Genomic DNA, 21,085 nt, shown 5'->3' with positions numbered 1-21,085 from the left:
TAATGAGATGAATTAGTTAATGAGACTTATGAGATTTATGAGACTTCAGTTGGTACTGCAGTAAGTCTGGACTGGAAACAATCTGCTGTAGGAATTTAAAGTTCTCTGTAACAAACAGAAGAGCCTGCCTTTGTGGGCAATTTCAGGGAGCCTTTGGTGCATCAAGAGGCTAGCATGCTGTGTGAGGTGACAGTGGCTGTCCCCTGGGCACAGGGCCAGCTCTGGCTGCCCCGTCTCCCCAGGGAACACGGGAATGGCCTATGGGCAAAAGCTGGATGTGCAGGTATTATTGCAGTGCGGTGTTTATGAGAAACACTGGTATTGCTGTTTTGCTGTTCTAATAAGTGTCAGGGCACATGCCCCGAGTGTAAATTAGAGGTTTCTGGTCAAGCAGATTCAGAACCTAAGGTCTTAGAGCTTGTGTGTGGGAATCACATCTGATACCTGCCAGCTGGAGCTGTGTGTATAGGAGGAAAATTGAGAAACTACTGTGAAGGTCTGTAAAAAGGTCTGAGTGGAAGCGAGATAGGGCAAGGAGAAATAAATAATGAGAACTGACCAGAGCAAACGCAAACAGGTTCCTAAATTAGCCCCTTTTGGGAGGGGCTCACTGGGAGGAGGTTGCCAGTAAGAGCAGCTGAGAAAATAAAAAGATTATTAATACTTCATTGCTGTTAGTACTGTTGTATAATAGGAAGATAAATGGGATAGAGGTTTTGTATGCTGAAATGTCTTTTTGTTTTAAGAAATCACCCAGAATGGCAAAGAGACTGTGAGATCAGACTGCCCTCTGGTCTTGGCCCTTAAAAAGGAAAACAAGGCAAAGAGAAAGCAAATCAAACATGTTGTTCAGCACGCAGCATAAGAAAGCAATGTATGAAATCAGGCAAAGATTATCATGCTGAAATGCAAAGCAATCACAGTTTGGAAAATGACTACATATGATTTGTTAAAGGCTCCTCCCAAGGTAAGGGAGGAAGGGTAAAGATGACCTCCCCAAAGGGAAGAATTTTGTCGATACAAGGGTCATATATTCACTTTTAAATAAAGCCTTAGTACCTGTGGAGAATGTTTATGTTGTAGTGTGGGGAATGAACAACTGGCCAGTCTGAGAAGGCATACTTGTGCAAACCTTTAAAGTAACATGTGTACTATGTGTACCTAAAATCTTTTGTACAATTCGCTCAATTTGCTAAACATTCTCAAATGAGAAAGGTTACTCTGGAGGCAAATAATGTAAAGATGTTAGGCTTAACATTACCAGACACTGAAATTAAGAAAGACATTAGTAAGGAGATATTAGAATAAGTAAATAAGTGTTTTCAAGGGTATGGGTCTCTGCTGTACCAGGGAGACTGAAAGATGCTCCCCTGTGAGCATCAAGCTTAAGGAAAGAACACAACTAGTGAGAACTGAGTAGTACCCTCAAAAGGAAGATAAGGAAGGAATCAGCCCAATAACTGATAGTACTGGACTAAGGGCTGTCAATAAGATAACACAGAATTTATACCCTGTGGTAGCAAATCCATATACCTTACTAACTTGTTTAACACCTGAGCTAACCTGGTTCACTGTTTTAGGCCTAAGAGATGCCTTCTTTTGCCTCCCTATCCACAAAGCCAGCCAGAAAATTTTTGCATTCAAACACAAGCTCACATAGTCCATGTGCCTGAAGGCTTCAAGATTCCCCACTTCGAGGGGAGAACAGCTTGCAAAGACCCAGAGTTCCGGGAAGCTCCACAAGAGGAAAGGAGGCTGTTGCAGTACGTGGATGATCTTCTAGTAGCCACTCAGATGAGGGAAGCAAGAGAAGCCTGGACAGTAAGCCTTTTGAATTTCCTAGGACTCCAAGGACGCAGAGTCTCAAAGAAAAATGCACAGGTAGTGAAACAGAAGGTAATCTACCTGGGGTAAGAAGTGAGTGCTGAGCAGCAGACTTTAAGGCAGGGAAGCCATATGCCAAACCCTGAAACCCCAGACAATGAAAGAACTCCGAATCTTCTTAGGCATGGCAGGGTGGTGCCAGCTGTAGGTTTATAATTATGGACTGTTCGCCAGACCCCTCTATGCTCTTATTGCCAATGGAAACAGAGATCTCCAGTGGACAAGAGACGCCACACGGGCCTTTCACCAGCTAGAGAGTGCTCTCATGTCGGCTCCAGCTTTGAAACTTCCAGATGTAAGTAAACCATTCTTTCTATTTTTCCACGCAATGAATTGCCCAGAGAATACTGGCTCAAGACTTGGGTCCATACCAGAGGGTAGTTGCTTACTTTTCTAAGCAACTAGATGCAACAGCCAAAGGATGGCCTGGTTGCCTCAGAGCTGTAGCAGCAGTTGTGCTGAATATTCAAGAGGCACGCAAGTTTACCCTGGGACAAAAATGACTGTGCTAGTGTCCCACACAGTGTCCGCAGTGCTGGAAGTAAAGGGCGGCCACTGGCTCTCACCACAGAGGTTTCTGAAATGCCAGGCCATCATGGTAGAGCAAGATGATGTAGAGATAGTGGTGACTAATATTGTCAACCCAGCTTCTTTTCTCAGTGGAATCAAGGAGAAGCAGTACACCACTATTGCCTAGAGACCATTGAAGCTACCTACTCCAGCCGCCCAGACTTAAAGGACACTCCTTTGGACGATGCAGAGACCTGGTTCACTGACAGGAGCAGCTACATTGCCAGTGGAACGCAACATTGCAAAGTACACAGTGACTACCTGCAGAGAGGTAATAGAGTCTGGACTCTTACCAACAGGGACCTCTGCACAGAATGCTGAGATAAATGCATTGATCCGTGCCTTAGAAACAGCAAAAGGCATTCAGAGTTGTGCATGCACATGGAGCCATCTGGAAGGAGAGGGGACTGCTGACCTCACAGGGAAAGAAGAGACAATCCAGCTGCTGGAAGCAGTTCAGCTACCTGAAAAAGCATATTAAGGCACACTAGAGAGTGACCTTAAAATTGGAGGAAAGAAATGAGCTGGCGGATGGAGAGGCAAAGAAAGCAGCAAAGGGTGAGGTACAGATTTTCCTCGAAGGTAAGCCATAATACAATAATACTAATCAAAAGAGACGTACAACTGCAAGGGGTGGGCTACCATTGAAAGAGAGCTAGTAATCCCTTCTCATTCATTTTTGTGGTTACTAGTGAAGGAAGGGCACTAGAAAACACACTAGGGCCTAACTACTTAAAAGCCTTTTATAGAGTGTGGCTCCTTTCTCAAAATGACCAAGGCTGCGAGTGTTACAGAGTGCATTGAAATGAAGTGTTGACTTTGAAGCAGTAATTTCCACAGGCTTTCTAGAACACACATCTGATGGAAAGAATCGTTGTATCGTTATCAGGAATTTATATGCCACTATCACTCAGGTAAGCTGATAATGTGATCCTTGCCTCCAGACTAACCCCAAAATACCCCCCGGCCAAAACTCGGTCAGACCGGGAGAGGCCATGGGCTGTACAGCAGTGGCAAATCAACTTTTCAGAACTCCCAAGGAAAGGGGGGTATCAGTATTTACTGGTATTAATAGATACATTTTCAGGGTGGCCAGAAACATTCCCCACCAGAACTGTCAAAGCTCAAGAGGTGACCAGATTATTTTTACAAGAAATAATACCACGCTTCAGAGTTCCAGCCACAATATCCTCAGATAAAGAATCACATTTCATTTCCAAAATAGTGCAACAGATTAGTAGCCATCTGGGCACAGATTAGGAACTTCACACCCCATACCGCCCCCAATCATGCAGCCAGGTGGAGAGAATGAATTATTTGATTAAGCAGCAAATCATAAGACTGGGGCAAGAAGTTAATCTACCCTAGCCCAAGCTCTTCCACTAGCACCGTTGCAAATTCAAACTAAACCTTGAGCTAAAGGAATGCTGAATCCTTTTGGAATGCCTTATAGAAGACCATATAGAATACAAGGGCAATGTCCAGAATGTCCAGAATGTCCACCTACATGGTGGCATTAAGCAAACAGCTCAGAGTAATTGAGAAACATGTGGCTGGAACTCAGAGCAGGGAGTTAGATAGCCTGGGGATGATGTATGTGTTAAGTCTCTTACAGAGAAGACTTCGGAACCACAGTGGGAGAGACCACTGCAAGTACTTCTCACCACCTTCACTGCAATCAAAATCAAGGAGCAGAATGCCTGGATCCATCACTTTTGGGTGAAGAAGGCCCAGAAGCCCCTTCAGGAGTGACGCCAGGAGACAATGAACTGAGACTAAAACTTACTTGGGCAAAATGAGTATATTGCGGTCGGGAGTAGCTCATACTTTAGTGTACAGAATTGTTTTGTATGTAATTAGAACTGAAGTTTTAGAACTAGAGAGTACCTCTATCCAAAGCAATGCTGAATGGCCTTGGTCCCAGGTGTTTAATCACTATACTGGATTCATGGGAAAACCTTCTGAGATAAAATATTTAAACATATCTACTGTAGTAATCCATGAGAATCAGGTATGTGAGGAGCAAGAATGGCAGGAACAGGAACTGTGGACACTTCAAGGAATCAGAGGAGAAGAAATCAAAGTAGGGTACCAGGTCATCAAGAGGGTAGCTTGTGAGACACCAGATGTAATTAGTGTCTGAACCTCCCCTGGTGTATACGAACACCAGGAAGTCTGTGATAACCTAATCAGTTTCCTTAGGTCATTTTCCAAGCTGGTTGGCTGAACACCCAGGCAATGGCTGGTAAAGGGTGCTGAACTGCAGGTGGTGAATTAACCCAAGCAAGGAAGGTGATTTTCTTTATTTATAGCTATCCCTTTTCCTACTGAGATCTGGATCAGTGATTGTCCCAGTCTGAGGCAGTTGGATTCTGCTTAAAAGAGGTAGAGAGAGACTCCCCCCTCAGAGCTCAGCAGTAGGCTGTAGGATTTTGAGCATCACTTTTGTGCTGAGTGTTTCAAGTAGCAGAAACCTGATCCCAGTTTCTTCTGAGGCACTGCAATGAATTTAGGCTCTTCTCTCAGATTTCCCCTTCATTATTTACTTGAGGCTTGGACCTGAAATCTTTCTACCCAAATCCCATATGTTCCAGCCAGTTTTATTCTCATCTGTTTGACAAATACTGTTATCTTCTGCCCTGAACACAGTCCACAGCTTGATCTTAGCTAGGGGCAAGGTGGGTGAGGTTTTGTAGACCAGGAGAGACATTCCTGCTTGCCACACATCTGGGAAATCAGGTGCTTTGGAGGGGGAAGGAGAGGTTAGATTCCCTGAGGTCTCTACATTTCAGAACAAACATCTGCCTCAAGTATGACCTAAACCTCTGTCAGATACACTTGTAAAGTGTGTCTGAATTTGCAGTGTGAGCCCAGCACATCCCTCTGGCAGGGAGGGATGGTCATGGACATAAAGCAGTTCCTGTTCCCCATAACAAACATCTAACTGGCATATTAGGGACAAGATTAGGAGTTTTAAATGGAATTGATTCAGAAATACTGATAAATAAACTGGCCACTGCAGCAGGTAGCCTAACAAAATTGAAGCACCCTTAATAGTAATCTCTATTGGCATTAGGAACTAGCCAGTGACAGATTTCAAAAGTACTGCCAAAGCAAGGAAGTATGAAAAGGCCGGGGACCAAGATCACAAGTTGATAGTAGAAGCACTTAGTACAGTTCAAGAAAACGTGTCTTTAGTTTTTAGTTGTATACAAGCACAGTTATGGATAAAGCAACAGAAGCTCTGATCATATGGGAAAGGGGTGAAGGTAATTTTCCAACTGAAATTCAAGAAATTGTGTGGGATAATGCAATTGATATTGAAAGGAAGTTTCAATCCTGGTGGACTATGGTGAATTTCACCTATGATCCTGTTTCTAATGTGGCCACTGCCTTTGTGCTTACCATACGTAATGCCACTGTTTATGTTATCCATCCCATCATTGCCCTAAGATTAAACCATGAAAAAACAATACTCTATCCTTCAGAACATAGAGTGTGGGCATGAAAAGATGAATGAAAAGTGGCAGACAGTAAACTGATGTGTTTGGACACTGAACAGAGTATTTGCCACTTTGAAATTCATCCAGTCACTGACCAGAAAACTGTGCTCGTATATACTGGAAAAGGGTGTATGCTTGAGAACTGCTTGTGCTGCTGTACAAATTGATAGCAATGATGTTATTCTGTCTAATAGAAACAATTCTAATCTCTGTATTTGTAATTTTGTTAAGATTATTTGGTGTGATTCTTCGTAATTGGTACCAGTAACATCCCACCAGCTGATTAAAGCCAATTACACAATGTATCACAGACTACCACCTACCCCTATTGAGATGAACCGTACATTAGTGAAACAATTAATTAAGCAGCAAGACCTACTGGAAGTCTTGAAAGAAATCCAAGAAAATGGAAAGAAAACCTTAATTACTGTCCAACAGGATACAAAGGAGATAACCAGAGTTCTACAAAGAATAAAACAAAATATAGATCATCACTGGTGAGATGTGATCTTCGGGTGGTCACCAACTGCAAATGGAATCTTTAATAAGTTGTGCCACCCCATTGTAGTTTTACTAATATTAGTTGAGATAAGCTTAAGAGTACCTATTATATTGTTAATTTGGAACTGGAGAATACTACAACGAATGGCTGTGCTAACCTCTTTATCAAACGTACATAGTGAAGCATTAAAAGACACTTATTGTCATGGAGGTTTTCATTAAGTAAAACAATTTACTTATTTCCTAGGAAAGGGAAGAATGAGACAGAGTAGAGATCCATTCTGAATTAGGTGAAGTGTCTAGCAGCGGTGAAAAGTCTGTGAGGCCAAAGCTGAAGGAAAAACTCGCATGCCGAGACAGCAAGGAGACAGAGAAAGAAAAACAGAAAAGACCACGAGGTCAATTTGCCCCCGACCTAGGAATTCCTTTGATAAAGAAGAACTGGCGATAAATGTCACGCGGAATGAATATGTGTGAACCTATTGTGAAACTGTATGCATATGCATTTGGAAGGGGGATAAAAGGAGACTTGAGATCTTCAGGGGTAGGCATGCCTTTTGAGGAGAATTTTCTCTGTATGCCTCTGGCGCCGTAAATAAACATACCGGGCTTTACAACTTATATAAAGTTGTGAGGTTTCTTCTTTTCTCCGCAAAACAGGGGGGAGCTCTGGGCCCCTCCTGACAGGAGAGACCTGGAGGGGCTGGAGCGTGTCCAGGGAAGGGAATGGAGCTGGGAAGGGAATGGAGCCCCAGGAGGGGCTGAGGGAGCTGGGAAGGGGCTCAGCCTGGAGAAAAGGAGGCTCAGGGGGGCCCTTGTGGCTCTGCACAAGTCCCTGACAAGATGGGACAGGCTGGGGGGGGTCGGGCTGTGCTCCCAGGGAACAGGGACAGGATAAGGGGAAATGGCCTCAGGCTGGGCCAGGGCAGGCTCAGGGTGGACATCAGGAGGAATTTCTACATGGAAAGGGTGCTCAGGCCTTGGAAGGGGCTGCCCAAGGGGAGGTGAAGTCACATTCCTGGAGGTGTCCAAGGAAGGACTGGATGTGGCCCTCAGTGGTCTGTGCTGGGGACAAGGTGGTGATCAGTTGCAGGCTGGACTCCATGTCCTGGGAGGTCTTTTTCAGCCTCAGTCATCCTGGGGTTCTGTGCCTGTAACCCTCCTGCAGCAGGGAATTCTTTGGCTGGAGGAAATATCCCTCTGGAGACAGGCTCAGCTGAGCTGGGAACAGAGGGACCAAATCCATGCTCTGTAGGTGATGTGTCCCAGCCCTGCCTGGCAGCTGCTGAGGCTTCCCCCTAGGCTGCACAAATGCCACCTGTGTCTGCTCCAGCACTTGTGACTTGTCAGCCTGGGGCAGGTGATGGCTGGTCCTGGCAGGCTGGAGGTCTCAGTATCCAAACTGCAGTGCTTGTTTTGAGGCCATGGAGCAGGATTTGTGTTTGCACATGCCAAGGGAAAAGCAATCCAGGTACCCTGCTCTGGTTGGGTGTTGAATGTCCTCTGCCAAACCCAAACACTGTTACTGTCAGGTGTGGGGTGTCCCCTGCCAAGAAAGGTGCAGCCAGGCCCTGTTCCTGCTTTGCTTCCTCTGCTGGTATGGTTGGGCTGGGTTGGATGGTGCCTGGAGCAAGCTGGGACAGTGGAAGGTGTTCCTGTCTTGGAATGGGGCAGCCACTGCTTCTCTGGGAATATATCCCAGCCCCTCACAAATCTCCCAGTGAGGAATTCCTTCCCCATATCTCATCCATCCCTGCCCTATGGCTGTGGAAATCCATTCCCCCTTCTTCTGTCCCTCCAGGCCCTTACCCAAGGATCCTTTCCTCTTTTTTTTACATGTATGCAAATCCAACTATCACAGTTTACAATATTATTAGCAGCAGTCAGCACAGGAGTTCAAGGTCAGAGGCCCGCAACAGACGAGTGATAACCGTGATGGAGTCAATGGAATTACAGTTGGTGTGGAATTTAGACCGTAATTCAATTATCTGACCCCAAAAGAGCGGTTCCACTTTCGCATTCTGCTGAAGTAAAACACGTGATTCCCTGGAATTAACCCACTTCCACTGAACAGGTGAAGCTGCACCCACTGGAGAACCAAGGCTGGATAAAAAGGGGCTGAGATGGGCTTCTGCCAGCCTGGGAGCTGCGGGGCCGGGAGGGAGAAGGTAGGAGATGGGGATGGGGATGGGGATGGGGATGGGGATGGGGATGGGGATGGGAATGGGGATGGGGATGAGCTGCTGGGCCGGGAGCGGGAGCAGCCGGGAGCGGGATCTTGTTGCTCTCCTGCCTCCTGTTCCCTGTGCTTTGCCAGGGCTGGGGAGATGGCAGGGCAGGAGCAGAGGGGGCTGAGGGCAGCGGGCGGGCGCTGTGCGCTCCGAGCGTGGGCTGCAGGGAGCCGCCTTTGCTGGCACCGCTTTGGGCAGCTCGGGGGAGCCGTGTGCGCTGCGGGGGCTGAGCTGGGAGGGCCCCGGGCTCAGAGCGGTGGGAGCGGAGCGGCGGGGGAAGGAGGAGGGATGGATGCGGGGATGCAGGGGCACAGGGAAGGCTGCAGAGGCGCACAGGCTGTCCCGAGAGCCGGCAGCGGGGCTGGCCGGGCACAGATGGCGAGCGCAGCCCCTTCCCTGCCGCCAGCCCGTGCCCGGCCGGGAAACGCTCCCCGCAGGCGGGGCCGACCCTGCCCGGCCCGGGCACCCCCAGCCCTGCGGCGGGGCCGGATGGCGGCGCTCCCCTGAGGGCAGGAGCCGGGGGGATCATTCCTTTTCCTGCCCCTGCAGGGAGGGTGGGATTCTTCTCTCTTACACTCTTAAGCATCACCACCCTGAGCGCTCTGGTCCCTGGGACAGCCCCACAAAGGCAGCAGTTCCCAGAGCCCCTTTTCCTGGGGCAGGGCTGCGGAAAACACTCTCGGGAGGCTGTTCAGGGAGTGCCAAGGATGCCTGGGGGCAGGTTACAGGGTGTAGCTGGGCTGGAATTGATGTTGTACAGGACAGCTTCTGGCTCCTGAGACTTAACCGCTCCTCACAGTGCTCCAGTGGGAGACAATGTTGGAGAGGACATGGCTGGGACAAATGGCTCAAGTGGACAAGGTCCAGCAGTGACCCTGAGCCAGCAGTTCCCATCCTGAGCAGCCGTCCTGCACTGAGGCTCTGCTGCCCAGGGAGCAGCTGGACATGAGCCCAAAGAAAACAACTGGGGTCTGAAATCCCTCCTGTGCTCTGCAAGCACACGCCCAGCTCTCCTCTGTTGCTGAACTGCCCTTGTTTCAAGCCAGAGGCTTTTCCTGCTTCTGTGGTCCCCAGTGAAGGGTTGGCCTCCAGTGCTCCCTGGAATGAATCTTGTCGCAGCACCTCTTCGAGTGTGTGCTCGGAGTCACCCCGGCTTGCTCTGGCACTGCAGGCAGCGAGGGACACTCTCTCGTTCCTCGGGAGGTCGGGAGAGCAGCTAAGGTTTTGGCCTTTCAGACAAGACACTAGCATGACATTGGTAGAAGAAGGAGAGTGGACTCCAGTTGGGGGCAAAGTCCAGGTTTATTCTGGAGCTCTAACTAGATTCTTTACTCAGGGGAACCAGCCAGCTGGAGACAGCCAGAATGGGGTCTGCAGGGTGTTATAAGGGGGGGGGTGGGGTGGGTAAACCAGGGAGGGGTTTGCCCACCTATCAATGGGGATACAGGAGGACGTGAGGATGAGGGAAACAGGCAGGTAGGGGGACCAATAAGGGCCACCCAAGGGAGGGGCCCTAGTGCCTGAACCTATCACTCAACGCCTTTGGTAGAAGTTTCTAGAGGGAGGGGATGGGCTGGACAGGAAGTGACACGACAGGACACCGGGGAGGGGTTGAGGGAAGGGTTCAGCCACTTTTGGGGAAAAGGGGGAGGGGGTAGGGAGGTTGACATTAAAAGGATGGGAGGAGGTAGCAGGGGCAGAACCATTCTAACGGGGAAACTCGGATAAACGAAAGTACAACTTAATGCAACAAAAGATATAACAGCACAGTACAACGCAATACAATCTGCCATGCTCATGGGTCGCTTACTCCTGACTGTCTGTTTTTCTTCTTTAGGATTTTGGGCCTTTCCTTCCTGGTGCTCTTCCTCCTCAGTTCTCAAGGGGTTCCCATATTCTTCTCCACACCCACCGTGTACCCCAGGCCTGTTCCTTCTGCGGTGCTGTGTCCCCTGAGCTGGGGCCCTCAGCTGCTGGTGTCTGCTGGGAAGCCAAGGGAGTGACGGGAGCCTCTCCTGTGAGTTGGGTGAGTGGAATCTGAGCCCACAGCCCTTGCTCAGATTGCCCAAATCTGCGGGGATTCCCAAGGGAATGCTGCCCCTGAAGGCTCTGGAAGGGTGCAGGAGCCCTTGGCTCTATTGGACCTGAGTCCAAGCCCCTCAGGTCAATTCCTGTTCTGGTAAGAGTGTTGTGGCTTTGGTGGGATGGAAGGTGAATGCTCATAAGGATTTTTTGCAAGGAATAAATCTCTCCAGTATCCAATGGAACTGAGACTTGGGCAATTCTTGGAGTTGTGTGAAAGAGTCAGAAATCCCAAAGATTTAAAGGTAGGTGCCCAGTGAAAGCACAAGGTCTGTTAGGTACAGAATTGTGGAATGATGGAATGGCCTGAGTTGGAAGGGACACACCATGGTCCTAGGAGAGGCAGGATCAAAAGCTTTCCTGAAATCCATAAAGCTCTGATTAACTGGCTGTCCTTGATCAACTCCATGTGTTAATGTGTTGTGAAAGGAAATTTAGGGTGACAAGCAGGATTTTTTCTCCTGAGTCCGTACTGACTGTCACCCATGACTGCCCTATCCTTCAGGGCTTTTTCAATGAAAAGTGACTCGCAGTGATGGACCTGTACTGGTTTAAAAACAGGTGTCCAGCAAGGAAGGCAGGAACCTCCCTGGAATGTAGAATATGACTCCCTTCTCTCCATATCATTATGACTTTGAAATGATGGGGCTTTTAGGCAAAGATATAGGGAAAGGAATAACAGGTATTTACTAGCGCGTGTATATATACGTATGTATTTACCAAGAGAAACAAGCAACAACAGCAGTGGCAACAAACAAACAACCAAAACCAGAAACCCAATCCCAGCCTTGTCTCACCCATCACGCACTGCTCCTGCGGTGCAGTTCCGGGCACAGCCAGCAGGGGCGCTGCTGGCTCCCGGCTGGGCAGGGCAGGTGCGATGATTCCTCCACGGCTGCAGAGGGCACTGTGGCACAAGCTCGGCCGCCTCTCCGCTGGCAATGGCGGCTCTGACGAGGCGGCCCTGGTGACAGGGGACAGGGGAGTTGGCTTCCCCTGGACAGTCCACAGGGAGCAGCTGCTCTCAGTGCCACTGAAAACTCAGGGCGGTGTATTGAAGTGTAGCAAAAACCCCTGAAGCAGTAGGGGCGGGGTGGGGGCCCGCTCCTTTGCATGGCTCACCGGTGATGACTGGGCCTGAGGTCGAGCCTAGTGGGGCTAGGGGTGCTCCCAGGTCCCAAGCAGCAGAGGAGCAGAGAAGCAAGATGGCAAGCCCTGGTCACAGTGTTGAAACAAGAAAAAAGGAAGAGGGGAAAGAAAGGAAAAAAACATAGGGCAACTGGATCTCAGGTCAGACCAACTGTATTGCATGGCCCCTGTGTTGATCACCCCTGCTGGAAGGAAGAGCAGCCTCTGGTCTCCAACCCCACACAGAAACCTGGGCCACCCTTCACGCATTGTGATACTCCTGAATCAGAGGGGGGACAGTAAAAACTCCAGACACAAACCAAATTAAAAACCAAACTGGTTATGGGATAAGAACAAACCCCCAGACAGGACCCGAGCACCTTCCAGAGCCGTTTCCCTGGGGCCCTCTGTAAGTTGCCCCTGAGCAGCCTGAAGTCTGCTCCCCTCAAGGCCAGGGTTGAAGGTTTGCTGGCACTTTTCCTCTTGCCACCAGAGATTTTAAGCTCAGTGGCTCTGTGGTGGCTGAAGCCAAGACTAAATCAAATGAGCACTTGGCTGACAAGATCATCTGTGCTAATGAGCAGCAGATCACAGAGAGCACCTCTCTGAGTCTGCTCCCAGCATCTCCAGTCTCTCCTGAAGGGCCACCAGGATGTCCCAGGCACAGCTGTGGGCGGGGACAAGGTGGATTTTCCCCCTGCACTTGGGTGGGCCCCTGAGGGTGCCAGGAAGCAGCTCCTGGGAAGAGGCCGGAGAGGGGCGAGGGAGGGGCTGCGCTGGCAGCTGGAGCAGGAGCACAGCTCAGAGCCCCTGGGGGGCATGGGGGGAGTGTGTCTGGGGAGTGTGGGGTGCCATGGGGGGAGTGTGTGAGCGCTGCCTCCGGGTGCTGGGAGCAGCAGGCTGGGCCAGGCAGCGAGCAGGGCAGCCGTGGGCTGGGCAGAGGGTGCAGGATGCAGGCAGGGCTGCTGGATGGGCAGAGGGGCTGTGCCAGTGCTCCAGGGAGCCAGGAATGGCCCCGGCTGTCTGCACTTGTGGATGGAGGAGTTGTGCTGGGAGGATGTGGGTGATGGTGAAGGCAGCACCTTGTCCAGGGCAGGTTGTGTGGCTGGGTGAGTCTGTGTGTGCCTGTGCTTCTGTCTCTGTGTCCGTCTGTGTGTGTGCACATTTGTCTGTGTGTGTGTCTGTGTGTGTGTGTGTACAACATTTGTCTGTGTGTGTGTGTGTCTCTGTGTCTCTGTGTCTGTGTATCTCTTTCTGTTTGTGCAGTCTCTGGGATAAAGACTCACCTTCAGGGTTGATCCTGCAAACAGGAAAGCAACAGGCACATCCAGGGTGATGGGAAGGAGACCCTGGCTCTTGTGCCATCCCAGGCCTGGCTCCAGCAGCCTGGTGGGAGCAATCCTCAGGGCTGCAGCTGCTGTACAGCCTCTGCCAGGAGTCTGGGGTTTCTGACAACACCTCAGGGAAAGTCTCTGTTCTTCCTCCACAGCCATGGCTTCACAGGAGGACACACAGGAAGAGGAAGCAAAGACACAGCTCCTGGCAGAGGCATTTGAGAAGGAAGGACTGGATGCTGGATACTGGCTGCCCAAAGTGACACAGATCCTGGGAATCAAGTGCAGAGAAGCCCTGGAACATCTGGAATATAAAGATTATCTCAGGCTGGAGTGTGAGGTACGGCATCCCTGGGAGAAAAAGGCACTGCAGAAACTCCTGAAAATAACAGATGACAAAACGCGTGAGGAGATGCAAAAGCATAAATTGGAGAAGGCAAAGCAGAGACAAGATGAGGCCAACCAAGCTCTGAAGGATCTGACAGAAATGCTCAACAGTCACAGCCACAGCCAGGATGCTCTGAGGGAGAAAGCAGAGACTCTGTGGCGAGCCATGGAAATTCCAAAAGAGTTCTGGCCAGCACCAGAGAAACCCTTGGCAGATATGCTGGAGAGCATCCAGAAGCAGCTGGAGCAGCAGGAGCAGTCAGCAGGCAGTGGGAAGAACATCCCTGACACGGAGGTACTGAGGCGGGCATCAGGGGGATTGGCCCTGCAGGGCATCTACAGAACCAGCAGACCTGAAGATGTGCTGGCAAAGCGAGAGCAGCTCCTCAGGGTTCCTGAGGGATTCCAGCTCACCGGTCCGGAGCAAGGATCGCTGCTTGAAAGGAAGGAGTTCTCCTCCTCTGCAGCAGAATGCACTTTCACCAAGTCCATGGAGCAGCTGGGCTTCAGCATGAGCGTTTCTGCCAAATCCTCATTCTGGGGGATTAATGTGGGAGTGGGTGTAGATCACAGCCGCAGTTCGCAGTCAGAGGACACCCACCAGTCCCGCTCTGAGCAAAGCTACTTTTGCACCACCAAGTACCAGTACATCCCTCTGGCCTCCTGCTACTTCCAAAGGCATCAGCTTCGCCTCTCGGATGCGGCTCTGCAGGAGCTGCAAGACATGGAGCAGCTTTTGAGCTGCAGTCAGAAAGAAGACAACTCCACCTTGGTGAAGATATGTGAGAGTTTCTTCAGCAGGTTTGGGTCCCATATAAACCAGGGTCCCCTCCACTTTGGGGGCATATTCTGGTGGAAGGCGTCTACAGAAGGATTCCGAGCTGAGCAGCGGGAAGAGGTGAAGCGAGAAACATCTGAAGCACTGAACATCTTTGTTGGGGCCAGCTGGGGTGGCTTTGGGGCCAGTGTAGGAGGGACCCTGGATGTTTCCAAATCCAGCTCACAGGCTTCTGTCCAGGGAAAAGCCAGAGAGAGTTCTCATACAGCAATTCAGCTCTACGTGGTCAACACCGGGGGGCCAGCAGACACATCTTCCCTTCCTCAGTGGAAAACAGGGCTCGTGTCTGATAACACAACGTGGTGCGTTATCGACCGTGGCTTTGAGCTGATCCCAGTGTGGGATGTCATCCTGCGCAATCACTGCAAGGATTTTAAGTCTGCAGGCCAGATGAGCAGAGCCCTCAGGGCTGCTTACGAAGCACTGACGAATCAGAGCGTTGGCATGGTTTTTGGAGAGGAACTGGACAGTGCAGTGCAAGAGGCCAGAGATTTCATGGCAACTGTGAAGGCCTGGGAGGTTACAAAAGTGGATGAAAGGAAGCTGCTCATGCTGATGGAGCTAAAAGATGATCTGAGTGCAAAAACCAGGAACCCCAGTGTGTGGATCAATGTGTGCCTGTCAGACAAAGCCCTGCAGGACTTCCTGGTGAACATTGTACGGAGCTGCCAGAAGTCACCTCCAGAAAACACCACCTCTATCAAGGCAATGTTGAGGAGCCTCCTGAATCCTCATATCTACTCTGTCAAGGATTTCCCTGAGGCTTCCTCCATTATGCAATGGATCTACCAGACTGAGCACCCACTTCCCAGATCTCCCAAAGTCTCTGACCTTCAACAGCTCATCAAAACACTGCAGCAAATGAAGGAGCACATCCATGCTGTCACCTATGCACCAGGAAGCTCTGCTTCTGCAGTTCATGAAGCAAAGATAGAAGCCACCCTGACCAGCAGCCTTGCCATTTATTCCTTACTCCAGTCTCTCCAGGAACAGGCTCAGAAGGATATGGAACTGCTGGTGCTCTTGATTGCCACCAGCATAGGGTACCAGGTCGAGAGCAGCACTTTTCAGCAACTCCTTGGACACGCAGAAATTCAGTACATGGCCAAGGAAATGGAAGTGGCATGTGAGCAGTATGTGAACCTGAAGGAGCAAGATGCTGACAGAGCTGAGGCCTCCCTCCTGCTGACGGGTCTGACTGTGACACCCGAAAGTCAAAAGCTGTCCCCTGAGCAGAAGAGGGAGCGTTTGGTTTTTATGGAAAATCACATAAAAGGCTTATGGTCCACACGGATAAAGAATCTCCTCCAAAAGCACACTGGAGATGAAGACTGGGAGAGGCTGGAACGGGACTTGGACTCCTTGATCAATGGGTTCTTGGATGACAAATGGGATGAGGAGAGGATGCAGAACATACTCAGTGACCTGGAAGACACTTTTCCAACACATGAAGCCCCCAGTCAGTCCCAGTCCAAGTCAGAAAGCAGCAAAGCCAAAGAAAATGAAGCCATTTCAAACCAGGAATTCCTCCAGTTGCTCAAGCGCCTTGGACTGGAAAATCACTATCCAAGGAAAATGGGGATGGGAGATTTCCGCACCATCTGCAAGACATCTCTGCAGGACAGCCAGCCCAGCCAGGACAAGGAACTGCCACTATACTTCTTGAAAAAACTATTAACGGTGGATTACCAGGTGAGGTACCTGACTTGCTGGGAAAGGAGCAACCCAGGCCTTGCATCCATGCCAGAAACCAGAGAGCAAGAGCACCAGCAATCAGACTCCTTTGAAAACTTTTTTGATAAGCTGATGAAAGCAGCCCCTGAACGTGCAAACAGGGATGGCCATGTGCACCCCATGGACCTGCAGATGGCCATTTTCCATTGTGCTGATGACTTCCTGAGACAGACCCTGGCAACCAAGCTGGCGTTCTGCCAACTGGCGCTGCCTCTGCTGGTGCCCAACCCAAGCACTTCACGCATCGAATTCCCGCTCTATGCACTCAGCCAAATCCAAAGGAGCTGGAAAGAGGTGGAGAAGTCAGGAAAGCAGGCCCAAACAAAGAGTTTCAGCAACAAACTCATCTTTCAGACACACACACCCATTGTGTCCTTCATCCGCATTGGCAGCTCGGCCTCCTCTTCCAAGTCCCAGCTCCTCAACGCTGTGCTCAGCAAACGCAAACACGACACTTTCTTCCACCGCCACTGCAGAGGCAGCACCAGAGAGCGTTTGCTGATGGAAGGACTGGTGGAGATCGCCTGGTACTACCCTGGTGGAAGCCCTGATGACACCTTTGAGTGCTGTGTGGCTTTCTGTAACCTGCATGGAGATGCCAGGGATCACGGAGCACAGCTGCAGTTCCTGCAGGAGATATCTTCTGTCAACGTGGCTCTTGTGTCTGACTGGGAGCACATGGACAACAGGGGGAGAAAGCTTCTGCATGACCTGTGGCAGTCACAAAGGCCTTTGGTTTGTCTTCTCACAGAAAATGACAATGCTGCAGCTGGACAAGCCAGCAAAAACATAACAATAGGGATCAAGGACAGAAATGAAGCAGAACTGATGGACCAACTGACCAAGACAATTGGGAATCTCCTGGAAGGGTCTAATCCATGTTTTAGCCTGGAGTTCTGCATGGACAAAGCTCGCCAGCACGGATTCATAGTGGATGCAGATCGAGATGCGTGTGTGACAGCCAAAGCAAAGGCAAAGGAGCTGGTGGAGCTTCTGAAGAAAGAGAAGCTGTCTGAGATCAAATCCCAGCTGCTGCCACTTCAAGGAAAACTGTGGTACCAGTGGTGCCAAAAGGACAAAGAACTCACTCGCTTGCAGGAGAAGAGGAACAAGAGCGTTGAGCATCATCGGAGCCAAATTGAATATGAGAAGAAAGCAATAAGAAAAAAGCAACTTGAGCAAGCTTTCCCTCTCAACACACTGATGAAATCATTCCTTGGCTTTCTCCAGGTCCAGCCAGCAAACACCAAGAAATACTTCCTGCACTGGATGAAGGTCTTTATGCATGAGCTGTCTCGTGGTCGCCTTGAAGAACTGAGGAAGGACTATCACAAATTATGGTCTGAAATCCTGTCAAGAAAGAAAAGCAAGGAAAAGCCCAGGGGCAACGATGAGTTGCTGAGTCATTTGGATGCCCTCTCTGATGAAATCAATGATTCATCCATCGGCCTGGAGAACCTATTGAGAGAGTTAGGGCAGATTTATGAAGCTCTGGAAATAATGAAGTACAAGAAAGACAATTTTGTCAAACTGCCAGAAATTGCAGCAGATCTGATGGTTTCAGGGCACCCCATGGAGCTGATGGATGGGGACGCTTCTTACCTGCCCTTGCGCTGGGTGGGAGCAATCTTTGATAGCTTAATTGAGAGGCTGGGGGACAAACGAGTGTTTGTGCTCTCTGTGCTCGGCATCCAGAGCACAGGCAAATCCACCCTGCTGAATTCCATGTTTGGTCTGCAGTTCAACGTCAGCGCAGGGAGATGCACCCGTGGGGCCTTCATGCAGCTCATCCCAGTGGGTGAGGAGCTACAGCAAGACTTGGGCTTTGATTTTGTGCTGGTGGTTGACACAGAGGGACTTCGTGCCATCGAGATGTCCAATAAACACTCTCTGAACCATGACAACGAGCTGGCCACCTTTGTCATTGGTGTTGGCAACTTGACTGTAATCAATATCTTTGGAGAAAATCCATCAGAAATGCAGGATGTTCTCCAGATCGCTGTGCAGGCTTTCCTGAGGATGAAGAAAGTCAATCTTTCCCCAAGCTGCCTCTTTGTCCACCAAAACGTGGGGGAAGCAACTGCCAAGGAGCAGAACATGGAAGGACGAAGGCGTTTGCAGGAAAAGCTGGATGAAATGACTGTGGTAGCTGCTCAGCAGGAGTGCTGTGATGTCTCCTCCTTCAGCGATGTCATTGGCTTTGATGTGAACACCCACATTCACTACTTTGCTCATCTGTGGGAAGGAAACCCCCCAATGGCACCACCAAATCCCAAATACAGCCAGAATGCCCAGCAACTCAAGAGCAAAATCCTCCAGGCTGCCAAGAAGCAGTCACAGCGCAGCATTTTGAGGCTCTCGAGCCTGAAAGATCGTATTGGTGACCTCTGGAATGCTTTGCTGAATGAAAACTTTGTGTTCAGCTTCAAGAATTCCCTGGAGATTGCTGTGTACAGGAGACTGGAAAGTGCCTTTAGTCAGTGGACCTGGAGGCTGAGGAGTCACATCTTAGATATACAGATGAGACTGGTCAACAAAATTCGGAATGGGGACTGGCAGAATGTCACTAGAGAATACCTAGAAGGGCAGGTGCAAGAGACAAGTGATGCCATTGAGAAAGAAGTGGAAAAGTATTTCAGGGAAGACAAAGACTGTGAGACACTGGTCCAGTGGAAATTAAGCACAGTGCTTAAGCTGAAGGAATTAAAAGAGACTCTTCTTAATGAAACAAAAAAGAAATGTGAGAATCTTATTGAGCTTCAGAAGGAGCAGAAGAAACTGGATGAAAGGAAGCTGGACTATGAAGATGAGCTCCTGAAAAAGAGTAAGGACCTGGCTGTGACTCTGAAAGGGAAGAGCCTCAGTGAGAGAGAACTGAAGGACAACTTTACTCTCCTCTGGAACCAGTGGATTGCTGAAGTCTCCCGTGCTGCTCGTCCTCTGGAACGGGTGGATATTGATGCACAAATCGAAGATGTCCTTCTAGAGCACTTTAAGGAGCCAGGTTTTCATGCACGGATGAGGTCATTTCCCAGAGGCAGAGGATTTTCTTTTGATCCAGAGAAACACATCATGAAGAAAAAGTATTTAGGCTTTATCTCAGATCCCAGGAGCATTTCCAATGCTGATGTTATCAACTTTCAGCACATCACAGACAGCATCATAGCATGTGTTAAGGAAAACATTGCTAAGAAGGAAGAAGAGAAACGCGATTACAATAGAAATTTTATTCATGAAATACTGAATGAAGTACAGAAAGGTGTGAACTCTGTCCCCAGCAATGGGAAATATAATTTCAACAGAGATTACAGCATGGATTTGTCTCTCTATCTGTGCAAAATAGCAGCAGAAAGGTTTAAAGCCATGCACGAAGCATTCCAAAAGGCAAATGACCCAGTTGTGTACCTGAACAGCAAGAGAGAAGATTTCTTCCAATGTTTCCAGATTTCCTGCCAAGGAGCCACTTCTGTCACAACTTTTGCTGTTTTCCTTTGTGACAAGATTGAGCCAGCTCTTCGCCAGGCAGTCTATGAGAGGACAGCCAAAGCCATAGCTGAGGACATGCAGAAATCCCCAGATTTCAGGGGTAACAGAGCCAATCTGGAAGTTTGCATCCTGAGATACCTGGCAGAACAGGAAAATTTTGAGTATTTCAAGCAGTACGTTAGGACCCCAAGACAGTTTTTTCAGACTTACATTGAGACACGAATTAGGGAGCACTGTTTAGATGGGAGTCGGAGTCGGGGGGACTTTTTAGGGTCCTCCCTTGATATTCTCTATAACAACATTCTTTCAGCTGTTTCTTTATCAACCAAAATTGTCAAAGACAGAAAAGACAGAGAAGATAAAATCTCTCTCTGGCTGGATGAATTTTGCAGGGAACTCTCAGAGGTGATCAACTTGCCCAGAAGTGACCTGAAGGGCATTGAGCACCAGGAGGTCACAGACATTGAGTTCCTGAGCAGGGCCATGACAGAAGCTCTGCCTGACCTGAAGGAAAGGCTCAAGAAAGAATTTGCTGGTGCAGACCTGAGCTCATTTTCAGGGCAGACTCACACCATCCTGGCAGAGCATTTTTCAGGGTGCTGGGAGCAGTGTCCGTTTTGTGGGGCTGTCTGCACAAACACCATGCAGAATCACGATGGAGACCATCAGCTGGTCTTCCATCGCCCACGAGCTTTGACGGGACGCCAGTGGCATGGGACAGACCAGCTGGTCATTGATATTTGTTCCAACGCTGTTGTAAGTGATGTCTCTTTCAATGATCATCGCAATGAATGGTTCCCATACAAGAGATACCGGGATGCTGGACCCCCTTATTCCACTTGGAAAATTCTTCCTGACTCATCCATGCAGGCGTACTGGAAATGGTTTGTGTCTCATTTCAGGACACAGCTGGAAGTTTTGTATAATGGGAAATTTAAGGGCAAAGGAGAAATCCCTGAGGCGTGGCAGAGAGTTACCAAGCAAGAAGCACTGTCTGAGCTGGAGAAGCGTTAGGCCATGTCCATGGGAAGGAAGAACCACAACAGCTTTGCAGTTTAGGAAAACTTTGTACCAGTCTTTTACAAAATGCATTTACAATGATGATGCTCTCAAGTCCAGGAAAGACAATGGTATCCAATTGCTCCCAAATTTGATGAAATAAGGTGCATTACTTCACCCATCACTTAGCAACTCCTTTGTTTCATGAGGAAGGCAGAATACTCTTGCCTGTTTACCATAAACATTTCCCTCAGCTTTGTCCTAGAGACAAACCAAATCCCCTCCTTTGGACAATTGGCCTTGTGGCCAAGGCTGAGCCAAGGGCCAGGGATAGGGCAAAGGGCAGCACTCAGAGCACCCCTTGAAACAACTTCTGTGAGACAAGAAGGGACAGTGCCCCAGAGGCAG

General features: G+C 49.4%; 1 protein-coding gene across 1 annotated transcript in view; it reads left to right on the top strand.

Annotated features, from left to right (window-relative positions):
- The window catches only part of LOC132070913 (interferon-induced very large GTPase 1-like), a 45,651-nt gene extending 24,959 nt beyond the window's left edge, over positions 1 to 20,692 (top strand). The window contains exon 2 of the mRNA XM_059468107.1: positions 13,389 to 20,692. Within this exon, the coding sequence (XP_059324090.1) occupies positions 13,391 to 20,692 (7,302 nt within the window). The 5' untranslated portion in view covers positions 13,389 to 13,390. The remainder of the gene's footprint in view (positions 1 to 13,388) is intronic.
- The last annotated feature ends 393 nt before the right edge of the window (positions 20,693 to 21,085 follow it).

This window comes from Ammospiza nelsoni, chromosome 3 (assembly GCF_027579445.1).
Source record: "Ammospiza nelsoni isolate bAmmNel1 chromosome 3, bAmmNel1.pri, whole genome shotgun sequence".
Lineage (NCBI taxonomy): Eukaryota > Metazoa > Chordata > Aves > Passeriformes > Passerellidae > Ammospiza > Ammospiza nelsoni.
Note: the sequence above shows the minus strand (reverse complement) of the source record. Positions and strands in the feature narration are given on the sequence as shown.